This window comes from Miniopterus natalensis, chromosome 14, assembly GCF_054644295.1.
Source record: "Miniopterus natalensis isolate mMinNat1 chromosome 14, mMinNat1.hap1, whole genome shotgun sequence".
NCBI classification, from domain to species: domain Eukaryota; kingdom Metazoa; phylum Chordata; class Mammalia; order Chiroptera; family Miniopteridae; genus Miniopterus; species Miniopterus natalensis.
In genome coordinates this window covers 45,905,768-45,931,510 of record NC_142094.1, presented here as the reverse complement: position 1 = coordinate 45,931,510, position 25,743 = coordinate 45,905,768, and the positions used below count along the sequence as shown (strand labels likewise).

The window sequence follows — 25,743 nt, the reverse complement described above, 5'->3', positions numbered from 1 at the left end:
CTACTTTCTTATTAACTGATATAATATTTTAAATATATTTTTAAAAACCATCTAAAGCTATGTGCACTGACCTTGACTAGAAGCTCACCACTCCAGTGAGAGGCACTCCGGGGACTCCGTGGCTGATGGGGGTCTCCATAAACAGCTTTTGTGCTCAGAGAATTGGATTTCCATCCATAGGTCAGGGTCTGAAAGGGGGAAAAAACAATTCAAGGGTAAATGGAACATGGACACATCTCTGACTTTACTCTCCCTCTAAGTTTTAACTTAGGGTAATAACATATTCTGGTTCACTTGAGACAGTCCAGTGTCTGCTTATTTACTTTCCTAGAGTATTGATTCACCTCCAACTGTGCCCCAGTTTGGATTAAAAAATGATATGGTTGCCCTATATTGTGTTTTGATCATTGATGTATTCCCCAGAACAGAGCCTAGCAGACAGTAGGTTTTTAATAAACATTTTTGAATGAATGAATGAAAGGGATATTTCCCCTTTATCAGATACAGATGCACCTTTAAATATTTATTTTTATTCTACTTGTTGTCACTTGCTGGTTATAAATCATTAAGCCAAGAGGTCTTAGAAAGACAGCACCTTGCTATGAAGAGCTCCTAGACTTTCCACGTTCCTGCTGGCACCCAAGGAAGTGGTGGGTGCCTCTTTAAATGGGTTTCATACCAAGGCAAGGTGTGAAGGCCACCTATTGTTGGAAAGTCTGCCAAAATCTGAGCTCCACTGGGCTCAGAGTTCAGAGCTCTTTCTCCCGCTACTGCTCTCCTCTCCAATGCCTGGTTGAGGCTCCAAGTTGATAAGTAGGAAACCACCCTGCAACTAATTAGGAGGCAAAAGGCCTAGCGCAGGATGATTAGCTCATGATGAGCACATGCTGCCTGGAGTAGTCATGTTACCAGTATAAATAGACTGGAAATCTGGGCGCATCTGCGTTTTCCCCTCACAGAGGAGAATCTGAAATTGACAGGTTGTAATGAGAATGAACCAAGTAGAGCTTTGTAATGAACGAAGATTAGCTTCATTTCTCTAGGCTCCTCTCTCCTCTTCTTCCCTTGGCTCTCCTCCCTCAAAATGTCCCGGCTGCCAATGGATGAAGCCCAGCAATTCTCTAATTGACCCATAAGATTTTGGAAGGTCAGTGCAAGAAAACCATTCTGGTGCTCCAAGGACCAGGTGTGTTGTTTATAGAGACAGTTATGTGCCTCCCACGTGGTTCTGTCTAAAAACCAAGCAAGGCAGATTAAGTGATAAGAACAATTCTGCTCTGTCTCTGTTGCGTCTGCACAGCCTCCTTTGTCTTCCTGTCCACCATGCTTGGACACAATGTTAATGGCAGCCAGTCCTTGGAGGACCCGACAGCAATAACCCTTTGCGACAGAGAGTAAGCAACAAAGGACCCGCATCAGAAGAAGAGCTTCCCAGAGAGGCTCCAGGGAGGAGACGTAGGGCTTTCTCAGCGGGGAGAAATCCCTGGAGCCCCACAGCCTCCAGCACATGGGACACTTTGGACACAGACATTTCAGCAGAGGAAGTCTCTGCTCCCCAGGGACCAGACCACACACTTTCTCAAGAGCAAATTACTGAAGGCCCCACTTTATCTGGTTCATTTCTAATAGCTGCAAACAGCACCGTTCCCCAGAGACTAAGTGGCAATGACAGATGGCATGTGTGCCTGTCGTGATCTATTTTCCTCTGTCTTTCCTGACATTTTGAAAAGAATCTACATCCTGTGCTCACTCTCTGAAAGGGCTCCCCTGAAGCTGTGACCAGAATTGAAGGCAAGAACCCATGTCCTTGGTGCCTCCCGATCTGTAAAAAGGTATATATTTACAAGTAATTGTTTTATCTGATTATTTTCCAATGTGTACAGAGGAAGGAACACAAGTCACTGACCCTCAGAGAGGCTTTGGGGGGCTGCAGGACCTGAAACTGCTCACGTCATCACAAAAGCATTGCACAAGAAGGAAGAGTAACCAAGAAGCGAATTCTAAATACCAGAGCCCCGGACCAGAAATAAGCAAGGCCAAGGTGTTTCTGTCCCCATAGCACAGCTACCTCCAGGGCTGCACCACTTTTGGCAAGAGTGAACATGCTGCAGAGCCCGAGAGCCACCAGTCTCATTTTATGAGGCATTTCTGGCAGCCCTGATTAGAAACAGCCATTTCTTATCCCTTCCAAATGGTTCAAGGAAAACTGTCAGTTTTATTTAAAAAAACACAATAAAAACAGCAGTGAATTTGGGAATCAAGGAATTAAGAGTGTGATTTAAGGCAAATTATCTTCCTTCTGAGGGAGAACTAGGGAGATGGTATGTCTCCCCAGGTAATTCTGAATTCTTTCCCTGGGAATATAGCCCTAGGTGAGAGGCTGGTCAGATCATTTTTATAACCTGAGTCCAGGGAGGACAGGGTAAAGGATCCAGCATGACAGAGCTAGAACCTCTCAGATTCAATTCATTTTTATCAAGCCCTAGTCACTGTGTGTGTGTGTGTTTATCCAAATTATCTTATTTGATCTGAGATCCAACCCTGAGAGATAGATGTCCTTATTGTCAATTTATAGGTGGGAAAATTGGGCCCTGATTAAGGCATTTTACCCCTCTGGGCCTCAGATAATTAAAAAGAAATGGATCCAAGTTTTACTGAGACTTCCAGTCTCCGACTGAATTGAACTCTGGCCAGGCTCTCCCATTTTAAAGGGCACTCTGCCGCTGTGAAGTTAATGGTAACTAATGTAGGTTTAAGGGACATCGTGTTGCTATGGTGCTTTGAAAGGTTATTGTTGGGCTACATCTGGTCTCCTCTGGCCGTGCCGTTGGAGCAGACAGGAGAATTTGGGGGGACCTGGTGTGTGTGAGGGTGAGGCACCCCACTGCCTGCCTGTGCTCTCTGGCTTTCTTGCCTCGGAGCAAGCCAACCTCTTCAAAAGGCGAGCAGGGCAGCCTGCGAGGCTGGGCCTTGGCGACCGCCTGTTGAGCAGCCTCACTGCAGCTCAGCGAGGGGAGCAAGGGCCTCGGGCCCTGGGCGGCCAAACAAGGGGGTCAGCAGGGGAACAGCACGCGGAGGGTTGCAAGCCACTGAATGATACCCACATTTGGGAGGTTCGAGTCTAAAGAGCTCTGGACGTTATAAACACGGGGCCATGCTGGCATAACAATCGGGCTCCTGCCGATGCGCAATGACCTGCAGTTCAATCGGCTTCGCATTTGCTAGGGAGCTGTGTGGTGCAAAGAAGGCTTGGATTCCAGCTTCAGCTCTGCACTAATTTGCTGTGCAACCTTAGGGAAGTCACTTTCCTCTCTGAGTGTCGCTATAGCCTTCTATAGAAGGAGAGTGTTCTCCCAAGTACAGCCCACACTAGCCACCTCTCAATAATCTCTGGAAAGCAAAGCTCGCCAGTGAGGGAGGCCATAAAGTGTATTCCTTTTGCAAACAAGGAAATTGTGGTCCAGATGACCAGCTGAAAGTCAGAGATCTCCTAATTCCTGGCTTAATATTCTCTCCAAGGCACAATCCATCACCACCTTGATTCACAGTGTGCTTTTGTTCCAGATAACTCAATTAAGTAACTCTCGGAGTCGCAGCTGTTGCCCAGAAGGAAATGAGTAAATTTGGAAGCTGTTTTCACTTCTGTAAATTAAGGTGCCTTGTATCATGGTAACAGGAGGCAGGGCAGGGGCCTTTTGCCCAGTAACACTCCCTGGACTGTTTTGTGGCAGATAGAGAGGCTCTTCTCAAACATCAGTGCACGTGAGAACCCTCGGAGAATCTGCTGATGGTGCTGATAGCTGGGCTCCAGCCCCAGAGTGCTTCTGCAGGCTTCCTTCCAAGGCCTAGGGTTGCCTTAAACAGGACAATTCTGAGGTAGAGCGTGTCCTCGCCACTAGAAGTAGCTGCGAAGTCAGTCACACCCTCTGCCACCTGCCTTTGCTGGTCTAGGACTGAGAAAACCGAGAGAACTATGCTGGTGGTGGATACAGAGGCTATATTCTTAGCACAGCTCAGCCCGAATGAACCAACTATCTCCTACTGTTTTTCCACTTTATGTCTTTTTTGTCCCTTTTAACCTGGTGGAGCAATTTTATCAACCTGGCATAAAATTAATGTGGAAAGAACTCAGATCGCATTGGAAAGCAAAAAGAGCCAAAACTGACACATTTAGAGAATTCACCTTTGACTGGGAATAAAAATATTAGACATTTTACATTTATTTGGGAAGCTCAAGACCATTAAAAAAATCCCTTAAAGATTTGCAGGCACTTTATCTATGAACAGCTAGTGAGGCTGAAAAATTCTACCATTACTTCTTTTGGAGGTACCATAAAGTAACTAAGTAACTTCTCAATATTTGCTGAAGGTGCTTATAGAATGTAAATTTGTTTAAAAGGTTAATATAACTCAAGAAAAGTTATACTAAGAATAATACATAATTTTACACACATTTGCAAATAAAAAAGCCCACCTCTGTTCAATCCTACACCTTCAATTTAAGTTCAGGATATATGATTCCAGAATAGCTAGTTAGTATCTAAAATATGGAAGCAAATTACACCAAAGCACTCCGGTTTCTTGGGTTTCTGAGAGCCAGGGAAATATAGCCCACTCTTTCAACACTATAAATACTAAAACATCCAACTTATAGCTCTTATTCTAGAAACTGAGTCCACATTCCCTTATTACCTAATGCAGAGAAGAGCAGCTCCCTCCTTCCAAATTCTTTACTCAGCTCTGGGCAAGAAAAGATTCATTACTGGTGTGATGCATCAAACAGCATGCTCCTAAAAACAAAACAAAACAAAACAAAAAATTAACAAATAACAACAAAACCAGCATGCAAAAGGAGGGGGGCAAGAAAGGAAAAAAAGATATGTCTTTTTCGTTTCCTTTGCTGTTTTTATTTCTTCTGCTGAAATCTTCAAGACCTGACTTGGAGTTATGCTTTTACCACTCAAAGTCCATACAGTCACGAAGACATCTGCTCAGAATTCCTGGCCACAAACAAAGGGATGGGAAATTTGGATATAGATTCAAATGGGGTCACAGAAAACAGGTAGGTTAAACTACTGTTCTCAATTCTTCATGCCCTCTGTCAATTGGAATTATAAATCCACACCTTGTCTGAAGTAACTTAGTAGTGCCTTGCGCCAGAATAGGCAGAGTCTGTTTCCCTAGAGCACTGATGTTGGACAAGGCCGTGTAGTTTTCTTTAGTCAGTGGAAAGTAGGTGATGGGTGAATAGAGTGACCATTTTGAGCCAAGATGTTAGAGACATAGAGTCTTCTGCTGGAATTCTGCAATTCACCATGAAATAAAACATACCCTGGGTAGCTGTTGGTCTCTGAATGATGACAACTCATGGAGCAGAACTGAAGCAACTGAAGCCTGCATCCAAACTAGCTCAGGGTAGCCTGGTTGGTCCCTACAGAGCTCAGCCAAACCACAGCCAATCTGGAGACTCAAGAGCAAAGCATAAATATCTGTTGTTATAAGCTATTTGAATTTTTTTTTTTTGCCACGTAGCATTATTGCAGCAATAGCTGACTAATACAATAGATTAAAAAAAACTGTCCAAAGAAATCTCAGACAGATATGTTGCTTTGATGTACAAAAATACATTTATTTTCAACAATTTCAAAACCACTGTCTTTTTTTATACAGTAGAAATATTCAAATGGAACAATAAAACCAAGAACAGTATATGTACATATACTGTATATATAGATATGACTCATGCATTTGTATTCCAGTGTTTAGTACAAGTATTGCAATTGTCTGCCCCATTTAACCCTTGAAACGAAAAACCACAATCTTGAAAATGCTCCTAATCCTGACCTATGCTGTAGCCAGTCAGATTTCTGTGACTCTGAAATCACATTCTCAGTGTCTCATAGAGAGAAATGTGAACAACATCCCACATATATTAACAGGTAAAAATTCAGCCTTTCCTCCCATATATATACAGTATATCATTTTCTAAAACAGTGTGCACAGGCTGAGCCTGAAAATAAAAAATTAAATTAAATTAAAAAATGCTTACAGCATGGCTTAAAGTGACCTTGCTGAAAACAACTGGCATGTATAAGTGTGAAGGGCTGGGGTGCTGGAAAAGAGAACACTGGCATTGGAAGCCACTCACTCCAGAGGCAAGAACTATCTTAAGGGAACTGAAGGCAGACATTTGACTTTAAGGAAGTTGTGTACATCTGACAAGCAAATAGCACAGCTTTGCTAAAATCGTCTTTGACTAATATCATTAAAGACTAGACCCGCAGGGTTTGCATGGACTCTTGATTCCACAAATGCCACCTCCCTCCCAACCTCTCTTACTCCTTCCACACCAAGAGGCACTCACTGGGCTTACCCTACTACCCAGAGGAATTTTCTCAGCTATGAACAATCCAAGAGTCCCCCACAAACATTATACATTTCTTTGGAATCCAACCAGAAGGTAGAATCATTGTCCCTTTTACATCCATTGCCTGGCTTTGTCAGAGGAGACCATTTTCTCAGGCTGACACCCTCAATGTTGTCCGTCTGGAGGGGAACCCTGGTAGGTCCATCTAGATCTCAGTTCGAAGTCTTTCGTGGGCTTCATCTTGCTACTTCTTCCATGTCACTGATGGCACAATAAGACTCCAAGTTCTACAGCGTCACTATAATCCTTCCTTTACCAATTGTCCCAAAGAAGCCCCCCACCCCCCTTATATACATAAGTAGAAATCAGCTATGGCATGGACACAGAGATGCAAGAGTTAATTGTGACAGACAACTGGAGAGCATCCAGAACCCAACGCATCAACCAGGCCTGGGGGTTGATCAGCTCTGAGGGTGAGTGCATAAGCCAACACACGGGTCTTTCTTTTTTCTGTTTTCTTTTTTACTAAACATTAAATTATTTCTTAGGAAATAAAAAGCTATTTACATTGTAATTATATACAATGAGCCATCAGTAGCCTCGCTATTGACATGCACGAGGCAGGGCCTCCTTCATCACACGGGTGTGCACCCTTTCTGCGGTTACATCCACGCCCCACCAACCTACCTCCTGCACATCTAACTAAGAAATGGTCTGTGTTTTAGGTGTGTGTGCTGGTGGGGGGAGGGGTTTGGTGGTGATTTGGGGAAGATGGGAAGTTAATGAAAAACCAACCCAACTTTGAAAACAAAAAGATAGAGAGACCCACAAGGAAAAAGAGAGTCCTTGCACCATTAATGGCAGAATAAAGCAAGGCCATGGGAAGATAGGGACTTCGCCCATAGCACAAATACAGCCATTTTTCCTTTCCATCTCATTTTAATCGGCGAAGAATGCCTTTACCTCCCAATGCTAAGCATCTGCCTAATATTTATGAAGGGGCCCTTGGTAAGTAAAGGGTAAACAAGAGATTTTCATTTTTCCCCCATAATAATAGTAATCATCATCAAAAATAAAAGTCAGAAAGATGGTTGACCAGGTGGCCTGCTGGAATTAAACACTAGTGCAGTTGGGAATCTCCTTTGTGCTTTCGCTGTTTGCAATGGTGGCAATGCCTCCTGCAGGGGAGAGAAGACAGAGGGAGAGAAAGATGTGAATCTCATAAGGGCAGGAGTCTGTAGGTATTTCCTGCTAATACAGAGCCACCTTGAACAGGTGCTTAGCATGTATTACTTATTAGGGCACCCAGATAGTCTATCCTATCAGTTGGCTGGCTTATCTCACCTACATTTAACGTGTGCCATCTCCCACGCCTGCACACAAGATAGGAGCAATACCTTGCCACCTTATACTGGACTAATAACTATAGTGACAGCCAACATATAGTGAACACTTACCATGAGGCAGGCACTGTGCTAAAGATGTAATACCATTCCGTCATCACAACAATCTCAGAAGGTAGGTACTATTGTTCCCATGTCACAGATGAGGAAAATGAGGCACAGGGAAGTCGTAGAGCTAGTGGACTGGCAGACCAAGAGGACTGGTTGGGCAAGAAAATGGACCCAGGGCTATCGGACGCCAGAGCCTACATTCGTGCAATTATTAATTAGGACAAATAATGCTTTTGCTTTATAGAAGAAAAAGTCCAACATTGATAGATAACTGGCCTTATCTCCCCCTCACTCTGACTCCAACACTTTCGATTGTGATCTACTTTTAAGGGGAAAAAATTCTGCTAATTTCATGTGGCCAGAGGTGGCGGGTAAATTTTCAAACATGATTGTCACTGTGGCCAGTTCTAGCACTACCTGAAGGACAGGCCAAGGGGGTTGGCTGACCTAGTGTTTACAGGACAGAGGACACAGAACCTTGGAGGTACCAGCACACATACCTATCACCCGGCTGTCCAGCTCTTTGTCCAGCAGCTCCTCAGGCTCGGTGAAGTCACTGAGTGTGATTTTGGGGGCGTTCTCACTTTGGCTCACTGACCCAATCATCTCCTGCTCCTTGTCATGTTGAACTTGAGCATAGATGTTAATCCAGGGGATTTTCCTACAGGGGCAGGAGCAAAACCAGATTATGATCACAGGGCATGTCAGACTGGGGCATTTGGGAACCCTGGGTGATAAGCAGGAGGGAGAAGCTATCGAACAAGACAGGCCAATGTCAGGGAAAGGGCTGGTCACCCAGACACTGTGGTCATGAGGCCAAGAAACACAAGGCCAGAGACCCAGATGCCCAGGGGTATGTAAACCACAGAGCTCCCTGAGGAATGCACCTTCTTCTGGAGTAAAAAGCAAGCAGGTGGAAACAGAAGGGCAATGCTGTCCATAAGGTATGCACTAAAACCCTTAAAACATTTATCCTTTATTAAGTCTTTCAAGGAGCTGGGCTTTGAGACTCATAAGGTGAAAAGGCAGCTTTTTTCCTAAGGTTGCATCAATTTAATCAATTTGCATCGGTTTACTTTAGGAAAAGCCAAGAAATAAAAGGCCTATAGCCATCGCTAGTGCATTCAGAACACTATTCTCAGGCTAAGTATCTGAAATGCTTCCAGAGTCAGTTTCCTCATCCGTCAATAGGAATAACAATAGCTTCCTTTTAGGATTAGAGCCAATTAAGGCAAAGATGAAGAGAAGCTAAATAACTTCCTTTAAAGACACAAAAGTGTGGGTTTAGAAATGAGGCACGCAGACTTGAGGTCAGAGGAGCAGGCTGATTCATATAAAAGTCACAAAGGGTTCATCTCCTGACCCATCTCTACTATCTCCTGACCCACTGTGTTATAGCTTCCATAGCCTCCTTTGAATCCCTATAAGCCAGTGCTTCTCAAACCCAGGTTCTCCCTAAATGCTTTTGTGACTCTATAGGTCTGGACAGGATGGGTTGAAATTCTGCATCTCTGCCATGCTCCCAGGTGATGCTAATGCCATTGGTCTGAGACCCAAACTTCTAGTTGCAAGACTCTAATACATCAAACTCGTTTCCATCTTGGGAACTCTGAAGGAACTTTTCCCTCTGTCTGCAATACATCTCCTTCTCGCCTTTTCATGATAGTGTCTTTCATAACTTGGCTTACATGTCATTTCCAAGAGGTCGCTCCTGACCACCCAACCTCTCCTCTTATCAATATCTAATGGGATTGTGTCCATGAAAGAAATGAATAGGGTGTTGGTTTAGGGTGATTTAACAGGCAAAGTTTTTTGACTTGTTTTCTTTCTTTCTAATTAGACTAAAAACCCAATGTATGTAAAGTCTATGCTTTTATCTTTACTGCTATACACTTAACTAGCACAGTGTTTGGCACATGGGTTACATTCAGTAAGAATTTGCTGAATGAATGGATAAATGACATCAAAGCCCAGGCTCTTTCAACTTTCTACTTTCATATTATGTTCTCAGGCAAAATTATCCCCTTTTTTTAAAATCTTGGAATATTACATCTAGAAGAGATCTACCTCGTTAAATATAGGGAAATTTTTGTCTAGACATTTCATGAAGCTGATTACTGCCATAGATGTTATCAAAACTTGAGACATCTGACATCCACCCCAACCCAGAACATCCTGTGTATTTTTAATGGAAAGTAACTCTGTTGTCCCAGCACCAACCAGTGATATTTTCAAGCTTCTACACTCCCCTCTCCACTCCAATCCACAATAGACATAGAGTGGGGGCATTTAATAAGGCTTTCCCATAGGTAATTTAGAAGGAAAGATTAAAAAAAAAAAAAGGTTTAAAACATTGGTGGTTTCTACGTTTCCTTTATGTTCAGTTTTCAGGTCTTTCACAGTTGCTCTCCATACATCAAGGGAGGTGTCCTCGTGATTCCTACTGGTCTGAACCAGTTTAATATAATTTACAAGAACCTTGAATGAATAGACTGTGTGAGATAGCAAACCTCAGGCTCTCTAAATGTGTCTAATTGAAAATTCATGCTAGCTCTTACTTTCTTATATAAATAGAAATGCAGCCTAGTGCCTTAGATTTCATCTAATCATAAAAGTACATATTACTCATGAACATTGGGGTCAACTGTAATATTAATTAGGTGCCGGGGGCACTCAAACCACTGCTGATCATTACAAGCCTATATAGCTTCAGGGCTGTAGCCAGAGTTCACTGTGTCCCCACCCTCCATGCACCTTCCTGCTTTCCTAATGATATCTGTGAGAATTTGGACAAATTTGCCCTTATAAAGATTGTTCACTTTATTTCAATCTCTGAAAACAGCTAGATTCTTTTCAACATTTTTAATAGATAGTCAGGAGAGAATGAATTTTACATGTTACAATTTTTAGCATTTAAAAAATTATCAAATTGCTTTTCATTTCTTAACACACCCACTTGTAGGGCTGTTGAGCATCTAAGTCAAGACTAAACTTAAAGTTTGCAGCTAAGAAACATGGGAAGTAGATTTAGAGGCATGTCTTGGGCTACACAATCATATAGGTTTTAATAAGAGCAGTAAGATGGATCAATCTGAGCTACCCATAAACACATCAGTTTTTATTGTTTGTTCCAACTATGATAAGTGTTAGAAGCCCATGAGAGGAAATTTAGAGAAAGTGCGGTAGGCTTCACAATGATGAAAGAAAGCTTTACTGAAAAAAAAGTACTGAAATAAATATAAAAGTGCAAAAGCTTTCTTGGATAATCAGGAAACAAATCTATACTATAGAAAGAAGGTCTTATGAGGCAGCGTTTTCAGGAGATAAAAGCAATCTCATAATTATTTTTAATGATATTGCTTAAAACATTAGATAATAGCAGTCACTAGTAAAGCATAAGATCAAATGTGAGAGACAGGGTTACATTCACTCAAAGGAAGCTTGGGGCTCATCGTAACTCTATTCTCCTTCCCCTGCTAAGTGAGGACTTGGGATCTTGAGATGGCTTTCAGTGCCTGGCACACAGTACACACTCAATGGATGTTTGTTGAATGAATTAATGGCTTAATGAATTAATGCTGATGATTAGAGAAACTTTTGGTTCTGAAAAGTCAGCATGGCCAATGATTTGGAAAAAAACACAATCAAATTGTCCTTCCCCTACACTATTAACCAAGTGTTGACTAGCCAGGTGTAGCTATTTGAATTTACATGAACTAAGGTTAAATAAAATGTAAAACTCAGTTTCTCCATCATATTCATGACTCCTGTATTGGGCAGTACAGATTATAGAGCACTTGCATCATTGCAGAAAGTCCTTTGGGACAATAATATAAAGCAAAAGAGACTATGGAACTCAGGGGTAAGAGCCTGACCTTCCGTAGAGCCATCACTGGAGTTCTGGGTCATAAGGAGGAAAGGAGACCAAAGAAATAGAAGACCTGATTAGACCTCTCCCAAAGGACTTGAACATTGGGAGGAAAACATCCAGAAAAGGTGTAGAAAAAAAGGTAACTGCTGACTGGTAACTCTTAGCTGACTCTGCTGTTTATGCAGTTTGCCTGGTGTTTGTTTCCTGAAGCCTGGGCTGCATGATACCATGTCAGGGTCATAGAAAGGGCTGCTATTTGATGACTAGACAGGGAGTAATTCAGAGATGGCACTACCTGGCAGAGATCCAAGTACGAAGCGTACACATTTAGAGACACCTACATTAATGAGTTGACTGTCTAGGGAGTTTAGCAGCATTTATAAGAGAACAGAAAACTTTCTCAGAAACAGAATATGTCTTGCCTTAATCCTTAATCTGGAGACACCTGACACAAGTACTTTTTTGCAGGGCTTCTATTGGCCCTTGCCCTCAGCAACCATGAATTTCTAGGGGCTAGAAGAATAAATTTAGGATAGTTGATCTTCAGTCCCCAGCAACCATCAGGCTTCCCCACAATCAAATTCTTGGGTGAACGAAAGTGTGCTTTACATGTAACTGAAGAACATCCATAAATGGGTGTTGCCTTGATCAGACTGTTTCTTTATTGAATCTTTGGTCTCTGCTTGCAATATGAAAAATTTTTCCTCCATTTTCAAAAGGAACATGGCACGTGGGCTGCCACGTCTTCACCCAAGAGGACATGAACTCACATACTGCTCTGCAAATTGAGGAGGAGGTGAACCTCACTCTATCCGTCAGGTGGAGGGTGTGAAGGATTCCTGCTGTTTGGGCTAATGCTGAAGTGGATATTGAGTACAACTGGTGTTTTAAAGCCTGAGATATCCACTAGAGCTAAAGGGGGCTGGGGAAGGGGTAGACTGAAGCACCTTTGCCGCTGATCTCTTCCAAAATCTAAAAGCATTACATTCAATACCTGGAAACACTCTCAGGACCAAGTATCCTTTCAAAACTCATCTGATGATAGTTAATGATATTCCTACTTTACCCAGGCTTCCTATGAAGTACATCCTATGCCACCGATACGATTTTGTAAGTCTTTTAAGTGCCAGTTTGTGACACAGAGGCACTTTTGGAAGACATGTCCTTTGTTATTTATAATATTAACTTAGATTTGTTGATTATTTAGTATGTACCTGGTATAGATATTATTACATTTAAACCATATGGCAAACCTATAAAGTGTTAGCGTTTTCCCTTTTTTTTTTTTCACAGATGAAGAAACTAAAGTAGCTTAGAGAGAAAATCCAATTGCCCAAGATTACGAAAGCTAAAAGTTAAAATTGGGTCTGCCTTATTTCAGAGTTCATACTGTTAGCTAGTCCACCTTTGGCAAAAGCAGTACATATTTAAAGAATGGTAAAGAATTATTGATTTCAAGTTCATGTTTTTAATAAGTATCCTGATGTGTCATCCCTCCTGTGGCCTTCAAATATAATTTCTGAGTACATGTAGAGTTTGGTTTTCCCGATCAATTTCCCTTTAGAAGCGGGAAGGGAGGGAGGAGGTAAAGCATACACATTTCAATAGAGATACTGTATAGCTATAGCACAAGGAAAGAAAATGTGTGTGTGTGTTTATACATGTGTGTATAAGATTTCAGGTGCATTTTCTCTGTGTAACCACCCTGAATGGTTGTTAATTTGTAGAAAAAGATATCGTGATTATTTGAGACCTTATTTTAGAAATTTAGGTGAGGTTTGAAAACTCCTTACACTTCTCATGAAGAGAATTGATTTAATAGACTATCCTTCTTTCCCTTAACTCAATAGAGTTATACATTAGATAGAGTTCAGATTCATAAACTTATTTATTCCCTGACCACCAGTTAGTCCTACTTTTCCTCATTGCCAAACCGAGCTTCAAGGAGAATTAGTATCACATATTTGGGATGAATTTAGAAATGTTAGTTATAGGAAGAATCGGCTCCCATGAATCCAGCCCCAATATTAAAATTGAGTGATGGTAGCACATACCTTTTAAACTTGTAGATCAAAAACACAGCCAGGCCGACGAACACCACGGACAAGAGCATAAGCATGGCCGAGCTACTGCGCCCAGCGCTGGAGTCCACCAACGGAGCTAGGAGGAAACAACATGCTCACTTGGAAGCTATTAGCTAAAAAGCAAGTACCCACTGGAGAAAGCAGGCCAGGTGGGTTCCATCTGTATATCTATTCACTCTCCAATTGCCCTGCATGCCATCTGGGCACAGGACGCCTGGTTTCAATGATGAAACTGTATTCCCAGTCAGAGCTCCTTAGGGAAAATAAATCCCTCTGCTCTTCCTGGAGAGACTCGCGTTCTTGGTGTGAGCTGAGCAATTGTGTGCCCAGCTAAGGGGAGTACAAAAGGACTTGAATGTCCTTTCTCTCAGACAGCCTGAGTGTCTGTCGACACGATTCCAGGTAACTCATTGGGAACTTTGGATTAAACACCGATGCAATGTTTCAGTCTTTTCCTTTACACTGTTCTGGTGAAACCCTGCTGGATGAGCACATCTGGAATCTCCACATCTGAAAACTCTTGCAGCAATTAGGGACATTTAGGAAACAGGCTCTCCCAGAGAGCCAGCAGTGGATGCCCAAAGAAACATGCCTTCTTTTATTACTTTCACAAACCAACCAACTAGAGACAATCCCTGTTTCAATTTAAACTCATATATGATGTAAATAGAAGGGACTTCTACAGTTATCTGATCTGGCTTCCAATCCAGATTCATAGAATCAAAAAATTGCAGAAATTAAGAGTCTGAGGACTGCCTAATATAATCCCAACTGTTGCAGATTAAAAAAAAGTCAAGGCTCAAAGAAATTGTAGGTTTTTTGTGAGATCACCTAGGGATTCAATATCAAGGTCACTTCTAGGAAAGTCTTCTTGCCACCTCGACAGGAATCCTCAAGAAAGATGTAATTAGTCTTTCTTAACCATCACTATGCAAAAGAGCTCTGCCAAAAGCCACTTGCAGTCGTTATGGAGAAGAATTTGCTGATTGTCTCCTCCCTTTTCTCTCCAGGATAACAGATCACCATACCCATTTCCCCCTGATCCCAAAGGGCACTCACCCAACGTCAGCTGCGTGACGTACACGATGACTTGAACCCCTGGCTTCAGTTCAAACTGGACCAAGTTTTGGTTTAGAGCATTGAACAGCATCTCCACAATCTAGGAAAAAAGAGAGAGAGGCCGCATGGGAAGGCATGACATGTGACAGTGCTCCCTCATGGGGTAAGAAACCAGGGTCCATAGGCAAGAAAAAGGCCACGTTCAATCAGAGGACAGGCTAGAGGGATGTCTTTATTAATTTGGTTCTCTTGGAGCCCTGCGAAGCCAAAAACGTAGTCGGTATGATTCGCTTAGGCTGGAGCAGATAGTGAGACGGGAAGCTGTGTCCAAAGTCCCCCCAGTGGATTCGAGTTGGTAACAGGCATTGATGTCTCATTTAACTCCTTGTTCAGTGCTCTTTTATCCACACGTTTCAACTTACAGTAGAAAAACCGGCGGTGGGGTTCAATGAAAGAAAGTCAACCCATCATTAGTTCTTTAACCTGATCAAGTAATACACACGGGGCGGAGGGGCCCCTGCCGGGATTAGAGCCGGCACAAGTACCCGGCCCGCTCCCCCGCCCTGTTCCTCCCTCAGAGACAATGGGGGGCAAACACCGAAGCAGAAGCTGCCTCCTTTTCCGGGATAATTTCCCTCTTTCCTCTTCCCCAGCAAGTCCCAGATCGCATGACGTCGATCTAGTCACTGGGTAACTCCCACGGGAGAGAGGCAGGCTGAGGCTGTTGTCCCTAACGCTTATCTCGCCGGTCGCGCCTCACTGTCACAGCTGCCATTTGTCACGGTAATTACCTATTTATCTAAATGAATGGATCGCGTAGCTTCCAAATATAATTCACACATGCCACTTGCAAAATATTTCGGAATAAAGAGGTCTTGTAAAAGTGATGTATGCATTAGCTGAATTTCTTCCTGGCCAAGTTCACCACGCAGCCTGGAAATGCAAGGATCCGCATTTCCCAGAGAAATGGCTGCGATGACATGGGTGCTGCTTGGGGAGGACCGAGGGAGATGTGGGGATGCGGTGATGGCCAGGTGAGCCGCAGAGGGACTTGGAGGATGTCTGTACGCCGATTGCCTCACCTGGGAGCAAACGTGTTTGATTCACGCCGGGTTTTAGTGGCCTCTTTCTCACTTATTTTTACGTCTCACTTAGCATCCTGGGACGGCAGGGGAGGGCGAAGCAGAGCACAGACCCCCAGCCCGTGGGAGCAGGGGTGAGAGACGGAGGCGCACGGCACTGGCCATCGCCTTTGCTTCCTGGTCAGTGTGCAGATCACGGGAACGCTGCCCCTTTGGTAAGGGCAGTAAATCACAATCTCGTTTGGAAACGGGCTCCCTTAGTCAAAGCCAGATGGGGCAATCCATCTGTCTCCAAAGAAACATGATTGCCCAGCCGAGCGTGGCTCAGCGGTCGAGCGTCGACCTAGGATCCAGGCGATCAGGGTTCGATTCCCGGTCAGGGCACATGCCCGGGTTGCAGGCTCGATCCCCAGATGGGGGCATGCAGGAGGCAGCCGATCAATGACTCTCTCATCATTGATGTTTCTCTCTCCCCCTCTCCCTCACCTTCCCTCTCCCTGAAATCAATAAAGATATATTAAAAAAAAAGGAAACATGATTAAAGCAGTTCATGTTCTCCCCAGAAGCAGAATGGAGATGGACCAGGATCTTTAAAGACAAAGCACATTTCCCCAGGAGTAGAGAAACTCAAATTCCTCTCTGTCCCACCCCGTCTCTATCCCCAGGGCCCTGTCATCGGGGGGGAGGCATGAGCAAGTTGCAGGAATGCCAGCTGTTGGGATGAATGATGCCGGTGGCTCCAGCCTGTGCGCATCTGTATTGATTTGGGCTTTGGCTGAGCACTCTTCAGAGCCAAATAGTACTGGACAGACAGCAGGCCAGTGGGAGAGACCTGGCCTCCCTTTTTGGCTGGAATTAACTTTGGGTCCCCTTAGAGTGTGACGCACAGGCAAGTGCTCCGGCCAGTTGGCTTTCACCTACCTGTTCCAGGTCGCCTTCATTGCCTTTCCGCCTCTCCGTCAGGTTCCTCGGGGGAAGCACAAAGAGCTCTGCTGACGTCGGGAGGCCGGGGAACACGGCCACCAGGATCTGCTCTTCCGGGACACTGGCGACCTGCAAAGATGTGGGCCAGGCAGTGAGGTCCGAGAGGAGCCAGTGTTCTCAAGGCAACAACGGGAGCAGAATATCACAGGGACAAGGCAGATATTTTTGAATCCTCACCCGAGGGTATGTTTTTATTGATATTTAGAGAGAGAGGAAGGGAGAAAGAGAGAGAGAGAGAGAGACATCGATGTGAGAGATAAACATCTATTGGTTGTCTCCCACCAGTATGTCCCCCGACTGGGGATAGAACCTGCAACCTAGGTATGTCCCCTGACCGGGAATTGAACCCACCACCTCATGGTGTATAGGATGATGCTCCAACCAACTGAGCCACCCAGCCAGGGCTATAAGGCTTCTATATGTTTTTTAAATGCAGCGTTTCAGGCACAGGTTCCAATAGACATGCAAGCTTTCTTCCTATTGCCCCCGAGAAGTGCTAGGGAAGGAATGATCAGTTTCACTGCCTCCTCTGCTCTTACGTACATTTTTACTGAAGCTAAACTACTATTAGAAGTGATTTACAAATTCTTGTTTGCTGGGAACACTTGCAAAAGCTCCCCTCATATTTTCTGTTTTTCTGCATGTAGAGAGTTCTGGCTAAAACACAAACAGACTGGCTGCAAGTGAGGAATAGGAACTTATAAACATGGGAAAATGCAAATGAAAGAAAAAAGCAAAGCAGCACTGGTTTTCACTTACTAAAGCAGGATCTTTTATTAATTTAAAATAGCTAATACTGGTGAGGCTTCAATTAAGAGGTGCCCTCATTTGTTGCTGGCAGCGCTAAAAATTGATATATATTGCCAATTTTTTTTTTTTGCAAGAGGCTAAAGTTGAGGACATAAAAATTTTCATACCCTTCATTCAATAACTGTAACTTGGAGTATTTGTCCTAAAGGAATGATGGGGGGGGGGGAAAGGCATATGCAGGAAGAAGTACTCACAACTTTACTTATAATAGCAAATAAGTGGGAAAAACACAAACATTCAAAAAAATTAAGTAAATAAATGATATCATCAACCTGATAGGATGTTACTCTACCATTAAGATGATAATTAGTACCGGGAGCCAACCCGGAAAACGCTTATTATGGCTGCATTCTGATCTATTTCCTTCCATTTCTTTGGTTACAACTCTATAAACATAAAAAACGTATAGGAGTAAAAAAGGAAAACAAGGCACTAAACATTATGTTAAGATGCTGAGATGCTGAGTTAATTTTTTCTATTCTTGAGTGTTTAGTAAAAGGATTATATTGCTTTATGATAAAAATGTAAAAGTAAGGTTCTGTTGGAAAGCCATTTCCTGAAGAAAACAAAACTCTGAGTTTTCCCCTTTAAAGAGGATGACTTTTCTTTCCTATATGTCTTCGGAAGGTCTTTTATCCAGAACAATACTTCCTCTTGGCCCAGTCCAACTATGGTTATATAGCTTTTGATTTGGCAGCAATATGATCTCTGCGGGAAGTGACCGCCGGCCCATCAGCCTCTGGCCCCAGGCCTTCCAGAAGACCACTCCTACTATACCCCAGGGACTTAGGTCATGCCCACAGTGACAGATGAGTACATCCACCTGGTATGGTCCTTTCTCTGATCGCTTCTTATTGTATGTTTGCCCAGATATTCCCAGGGGTCTTTGTGGCCACCTCACTCCTTTGAAATACACCCTACAGAGTAGAGACTCAATAAATAGTTGGTGGATTGAACAGAATTGGAGGGGCTAGTTGTTTCCCACTTGCTCAGCTCTGGAACTAGGCCTAGAGATTGGAGTTAACTCTCAGAAATGTGACAACAATGAGTGAGAGGGTCAACTTGAGAAGTAATAAGCAGCAGTCAGAAGCCTAAACTATCCAGCAAGCAGAGAAGTGTCTCCTTGGGACCTGAGGTGGCTTTGCCGGAGGCCTCAGTGTCCTGCTGGGAGGTGAGATGCTGAGTAGCTAGAAGTCTCTCTCTCTCCTCCTCTCCCCACCCCTACCATCTCTCCATCATTCCTTCACTCCTTCAACTTATTTTCTTTCTTTCTTTCTTTTTGCAGTAAATCTTTATTGAACTACAGAATGGTGGTTTTAATTCATGAAAATGTATTCTAGAGGACACCATGTGGCTCTTCACTCATAAAGATTTCAGCAAATATAAAACCAACTTACTTTGACCAGAGCTCTCTTGATGACATTGCCAACATCTTGCCTCCACTCGGGAATATCGGGGTTGTGGTGATCCAGGTTAGGAGAGAATGACAATAGCTGGGACTGGAAGTATTCTGCAAGGACAGAGTGTGAGTGAGGCTGTGAGGGGATGCGCTGGGCCAGAAGACTGCCAAGCACCGTGCTGTACAGAACGGGTGGGCCTGCTCTTTCACATAGTCTCAACTACAGTTCCTTCATTCCAGCCTATTTCTTGGCCTCTGAACGAGTGTGGGATTTGATGACTGGAAGTAGATTTGTGCTTCTACCATTTTTCTTAGTTCCTAAAATCTTAAGCCCTTCTTGTAAAAAAATATTACCTTAAGCAAAACATAAGTATAAAATCCCAGAAGACTTCTGCTATGGTAGGTGGTACCATGCAGAGCCAATGACAAAGCACTAACAAATTGGGCTTAATGAGAATAGAAGCTTTTGTTTTCTCTCATTTCCTTTGTCCATAACTGTGAGCACTGCCTCAGGGGGCTAGGACGTAGGTTGAAACCCTGGATCTAGGGTGTGGGTAACGTTCCATTTCTTGACCTGGTTGGTGGGTACACAGCTTTGTTCACTTATTCATGGTAATTCATGAAGCTAAAACATTTATGGTGTGTACTTTGCTGTATTATATTTATACTTTAACAAAAATGTTTCATTTTAAAAAATATTCTAGGTGTCCAAGGAGAGAGAGTGAGCATCAGGTTTGGAAGGGATATAGGAAAAGGCCAGAGGAGCTAGTACAACTTTCTAGAATACCCCTGCTAGTGATTGTTTTAGGAGAGTGAGGGAGGTTGAGTGGGATGGTGGTAAAAGCACAATTTTATTTAAAATAAATTAAAAATTAAGAATGGTTCTCCAGGATTGAGAACAGGATAGTGGTCCTATTTACCACTCTCCTGCCTTCCTCCATCTTTAAATTCTTAGCCTTAAGTTCAGTGTTTGCAGCCAATGGTGTTAGAATCTCCACAAATAAATAAAAAAAAGAACAACAAACAAAAAAACATAGGTTGTGTGTAGTTTCTCTCAGTTCCTGAATCATGGTCTCTTCAAGGGCAGGGATCATGACTCCTCCTACTTTGAAATCACTGGTTCCAATCCTTACAAAGAGTGGGTGCTGCATGTGTCCTGTAGACACCCCAACAGGACCTCACACTTAGATGCTTCTATAACAGTTTTTCCAGCTTAGTATCATTTCAACTTACAATAAGTCTCTATCTAATGGGACCATTAGGATGTGATGTACACACATCCCAGAAGACAACAAATGCCGGCCTGTGCCCTGCTTCTCTCCTAAGCCCTATCTTTATTCAGGAACAAGGTAGGAAACAGGTTTGGATACCTCCTATGGACAGACATAATTTCCCCATGGCCTGGGGCATTGCCAAAGCAGTCAGCAATTGTCACTAGGGTGGAGAGAGGGAATTGGCTGGGTAGGAGGAGGCATCACAAGGACAATTTCCAGGGCTTACCATGAACTGCAATGTCTTTTGTGTCCTGGATGAGGGCGTTCCCAGCGGCCACCTGAACAGTGATGGTGTTGGTCCCCTCAGCGAGGAAGGTGAAGGAAATGCTGCTGTCCAAGGTGATGAGTGGCTAAACAGAACAGAAAGACCAATTTACTCCTCTGGGGCATATGAGATTTCCTCCTTTCCCGTAAGTATCAGGCCGTCACAAATCCGTGTAGGATTCACATATCCCAGGGGATCCTAAGTTGGGAAAAGAAAAATAAAACTACACAGCTTCCCAAACTGTGATTATGTCTTATAGACAGTATCCAAGAAGAATGATAATAAAGTCGAAATACACTGTAAAATGTTAAGCCTGAGAGATGAAGGCACAACTGGACACCCTGGGTTTTGGTTGTCATTCTGTCCCTTCTCCTGGGGCAAAGGAGAAGCAGCTTTTGTAATCTATTCCTAATGGCTCTGGAAATAGATCATGTCTCTTCCCCAATATTCCAGGCCACTTGTATCTTCACCTTGTATTCCACTGGACTCTAAGACTATTCAGAGAAGTGACCACATTTTATTGACTTCTGTGTCCCACCCTTGGTGCACTGTCTTACATAGAGAAGAATTTATATGTAAGTTGGATGCCTGGTCATACTACTGACTTTATTTTATCATATCTGTGTTTTCCTTTGTAAGCCATTTCAACATTTTAGTAGGTTGGAAAACATATGCACATACATAGCTGTAATCATTTTTTAAATATTGTTTTCTTTTTCTGTTTTATCTCCCTTATCACAACAGATGGAGATTTGCCTAGGATAAAGAGAAACAGAATAACATTTTTCCCCTGTGAATTTAGCGTCTTGATAAAATCAGATGCTGATTGGAGAGAAGAGTATGAGGATGTTGAGATTAAAGAGTCACACTTCAGTGGCCATGTTGAGGCCCGCACCCCGTCAAGCTCTCGGTGTCTGCAAGGTGAGGCATGACGGTGGGAGGCTTCTCTAAGGCAGCTCATAAAGAGGCATCACAAGCCCAGGAGAGCAGGCTCCCTCTCCTCTCTGCGCCAGGACAGCATTGGGATACAGAGTAATAATGCTGCCGGTTGGGGAGGCAGAGAGCTGGCCTTCAAGGGGGTGAGTGTCCACCGGCGGTCACACAGCAGACCCATGCACTTTAACTCAACATGGCCTGGATGCATGGGCCAGAACAGTGCATAGGGTCGAGATGCAGCTTTCAGACAGCGTCCCTGCCCCAAGACTGGAATTCCTTTCCTAACTCAGGATTTTGAACTGGGCCTCTGAAATAATAATTTGGTTTCTTCTGCTTTAAAATTCCATAGATCCATTGTATGACCAGGACGATGGCTGGAGTTTGGCTGGATGAAAGATACAGCTCTAACCTTTGACACTCTTTCTTTTTGTTTGCTAAATAAAAGAGAGAAGTTGAATATGGGAAAAAATATACTTTTTCCTTTAACTAAGGGTAAACCCCAGAGTTCAAACAAACAAATGAAATGTTCATAGCAATGGCCAACGAGTAAAAGGAACCTAGGAGAATGTATCAACAGAAAAATGAACAAAGAAGCCAAAGTATATACGTACAACGGACATAAAAGCGCAAATATTGATGTACACAGCAATAGACATGAATCTCAAAACCATACGAATGAAAGAAACCATACACAGGGCTTGGCAAAAGTAGGTTTACACTTGTTTGTATAGAAAAATATATAATACAAAAATGAGTAATAAAACGAGAACTGTGTTTTCCCTACTCTCAAATGTAAATCTACTTTTGCCTACCCATGTTATAAAAGAACTCATATGGTACGGTTACATTTCTATGAAGTTCTAGAAAGGCAAATCTAATCTATGATAAAAAAAAGTAGTGGTGGTTCTGGGCACTGGGTATGGGAGTTGACTGAGAAGACACATGAGAGAACTTCTGGGGTGACAGTGAAAGTATTTATCTCGATAGAAGTTTGGATTATAGGTGTATGCTTTGTCAAGACTTTAGATATATGCATTTCGTTGTTGACACATTTTATACCTCTATGGGGGCAGAATGTAAATGAACATGGAATTCTTAGTAATGATTTGCAAGCTAAAGCTTTTAGGACAAAGCATATAAGTGTCTGCAATTAACTTTGAAATGGATCAAAACATTCATATCAATTGATGGATAGATAGAGGGATGGACCGATACAGACATGTGATAAAACAAGCACAGGAAATGCTAATGGTAGACAACAGGTGGTGAGTATATGGACGTTCGTTATAACATTATTTCAACTTTAGTGTATATTTGAAGTTTGTAATAATAAAATGTTGGGAAATAAACAAAACAAAAATGGGATAATCAATGTGTTTTTGTTTTTCTTGATTCCATCAATTACTCTCTCTGACCGTGACTATATTGCATTCATTGCCCTTCCGCTTTGGTGACTGCCCTCAGCTATGTCTCATCTCTTCCCACCTCTCACCCCCAGGATGTTTTTCTCATTTAATAGCTGGGTCTTGGGGAACCATCACTTCTTCCACCCCATCTTCTTCAGCTCTCAATGGTCTGCATGGGCCCCTCTCCTTTGTCTGCACACTCTTCTTGTCCTAGACTCTAATGGTTGATGCTGGGCCAAGCAACGACATCCCTTTCTGAAGGGACTGGAATTCCTCTTATCCCAGCAGATTTGATCTTCCCCCCATCTAGCTACTTCCGTAAGAGGTCCAGGGGCCAAGTAGAGACACAGGGCAGCAGGACAAGGGAATGTCATCTGAAGTGGGAAGGAGAATGTCCTCCCACCAGCCACACAGGGCCCTGAGCCACAGCAAACAAACTGTGCTGAAAGGTAACACTCGGTGTGGTAGCCACAGGCTCATGGGCTGGGAAAACGGCAGGAGCTAATTTTGTTTCCCAAATTGCTTTTGTTTTTCGTCAGTGCTTATGGCATCACAGCTGCTATCACCTTCCTTGCAAAGCTGGAACGCTCAACAGGATCCTTGAGCTCTGTGTTGGCCACCGGTATCTAGTGCCCAATGCTAAATTAAATCAAGTATTTAAGGCTCATTTACGGAATCTATTAGGCAAGCAGATGCATTTATTAAGCCAGACCTCTGTTAATCCCAGCAAATTGGCCTTTCAGAGTCCCACAAATCCAACAGGCGGCTGGCCAACTGACTTCTCTGTCTCTGTGCTTTGTCCAAGCTGCAGGGCCAGCCCACAGTGAGGTGGCTTAGCATAATAGCCCACGTCCTACCTAGGCTGTGGGCTACACACCTTCCCACAGAGAATCCCCCGTGCTCGGCAGGTCACATATTATCCACTGAGCCCAGCAAGAAATCGACAAAGCTCTGAGTGACTACACAGTTATGAGACTTCCACTTGACCAATGAAATAGGGAACTTCAGGCTGGATGCAGCCTACACCAGTTTCCCGGACACAGTAAGGCAAGTTAATACTGAATATTATGCAATCTGTACAATTTAAATGTATGCCGTCATTCCCAAATTGGACAGAATATGCCATCAACATGCCTGCCTTGCCCAAAGCCTTCAGCCAATTACATAGTAATGTACAAAAAGTGCTTACCATGTAAAGTGGAAAAGGCAGAATAGGTCCTTTGTGTATGCTATGGTTAGAACTATGTAAAATCTATAAAATACATATAAAAACAGAAAGAAATAAAGTAAAATAGTATATTTTTACTGTGACTATGGGGTTAATGTGAAAATTCAGTTTGGAAAAAAAAGGCCTCAAACATACACACACACACACACAGCCAAAAACTCCAAAAGTATCTCAGCGTCTAAACTATCACAGTCCATGAACCTGGTTCTACCTTCCATTAGTGTATCCTAAATCTGAGTTCCTATGACAAAGTTAAAAGCACCCGTTTATGTCATTTTAAACCACCTATTATCTAGCCTCCTCTCCTCTCATCTTCTTCTCCGGTTCCTGCATATGTGTACCCTGTGCGTTGTTTGAATCAGTCTGCACATGACACAACCACCACGCCCAAAGCCTTAACTTTACACGCAAATCCCCTCCTCTCTGCCTCAGCTCTACTGCTCCTTCAATGCCAGCTTAGGACAAGCTTTGCACAGGACTCATTTCACAAGCAACAAACTCTGTGTCCACCAGGCCCTAGGCTGCTGGACTGGGCCGGCAATATTACAGTCCTTAGTATGTACCTTACCTATAGTACCTATTACCTTACAGTATCTATTCTCGATGTGAACCTCGTATCCTCAAATAGATTATATTTCTTGAAGGAAACATTTGGAATCTACACTGCCTTATGTTCCTCAAAACATGTAACACAAAATACAGGCTCCTGAAAAAGAGCCATAGAGCTCCGGATTGAACTTCCCATCCCTTGCTGATAGGACCGCAGGTATATGAGCCTGCATTTAGATTTCAGGGATGCTTGCTCTCTTCTGTGTGCTTATATGCCACACTTGCTCACCAATCATTGCATGTATGTCCATCTGGCCTTCTGTGCGGATGTATTTCCTGGAAGGCAGAGGCGATATTGTGTATGTTCTTTAATTCCTAAGGGCACCAAGCAGGGGGCTAGATCAAAAGGGCTGGTATTGATTATTATTGAGAGATGATTTAATTCAACCACCTGGATGAACCTATTTAATTCACCAAGTCACAACACACACACACACACACACACAACACTACCTTCCAAGAATATTAGCCTGTTTTCTCCATAGAATATGATTTCTCCTTTATCAGTAATGTTCTAAGGATTGAATAAAATGATATGTATGAAGGAACCCATACAAAGCAGCGCTAGGAATAAATACTTTGCTCCTTTTACAGGTCCGTTTGCCAGGCAAAGGGAACGAAATAGCTCTAAAATCAGAGCACTTACCATGACACCAAAGACACTCATCGTTTGTCAGCCAAAGGTGGTGCTCATTGGACTAAGTATTGGATACCATGGCCACCTTGATGTGTTCACAGCATGGGAAAAAGTGCTGAAAATGTATCTCTTTCAAATGGACCGAATAACCCTTCTTGGAGGTGAGAGGGAAATCCGTGGAGCCAAGTCAGATTTGCCCCTGAGATGTAGGTGTTATTGATGCAAATGAGAGCATGCACAGCAGTGAGTGACATTTTCATGTGCTTAGATGTGCTCTA

General features: G+C 43.1%; 1 protein-coding gene across 1 annotated transcript in view; it reads right to left on the bottom strand.

Moving 5' to 3' along the window:
- Window positions 1-7,051: 7,051 nt before the first annotated feature.
- Window positions 7,052-25,743, bottom strand: part of SORCS3 (sortilin related VPS10 domain containing receptor 3) — a 446,748-nt gene continuing 428,056 nt past the window's right edge. The window contains exons 21-27 of the mRNA XM_016212097.2: window positions 20,611-20,734; window positions 19,109-19,221; window positions 16,839-16,970; window positions 14,836-14,935; window positions 13,747-13,852; window positions 8,322-8,482; window positions 7,052-7,545 (exon numbers count right to left, since the gene is read on the bottom strand). Coding sequence (XP_016067583.2) covers window positions 7,481-7,545; window positions 8,322-8,482; window positions 13,747-13,852; window positions 14,836-14,935; window positions 16,839-16,970; window positions 19,109-19,221; window positions 20,611-20,734 — 801 coding nt within the window. The 3' untranslated portion in view covers window positions 7,052-7,480. The remainder of the gene's footprint in view (window positions 7,546-8,321; window positions 8,483-13,746; window positions 13,853-14,835; window positions 14,936-16,838; window positions 16,971-19,108; window positions 19,222-20,610; window positions 20,735-25,743) is intronic.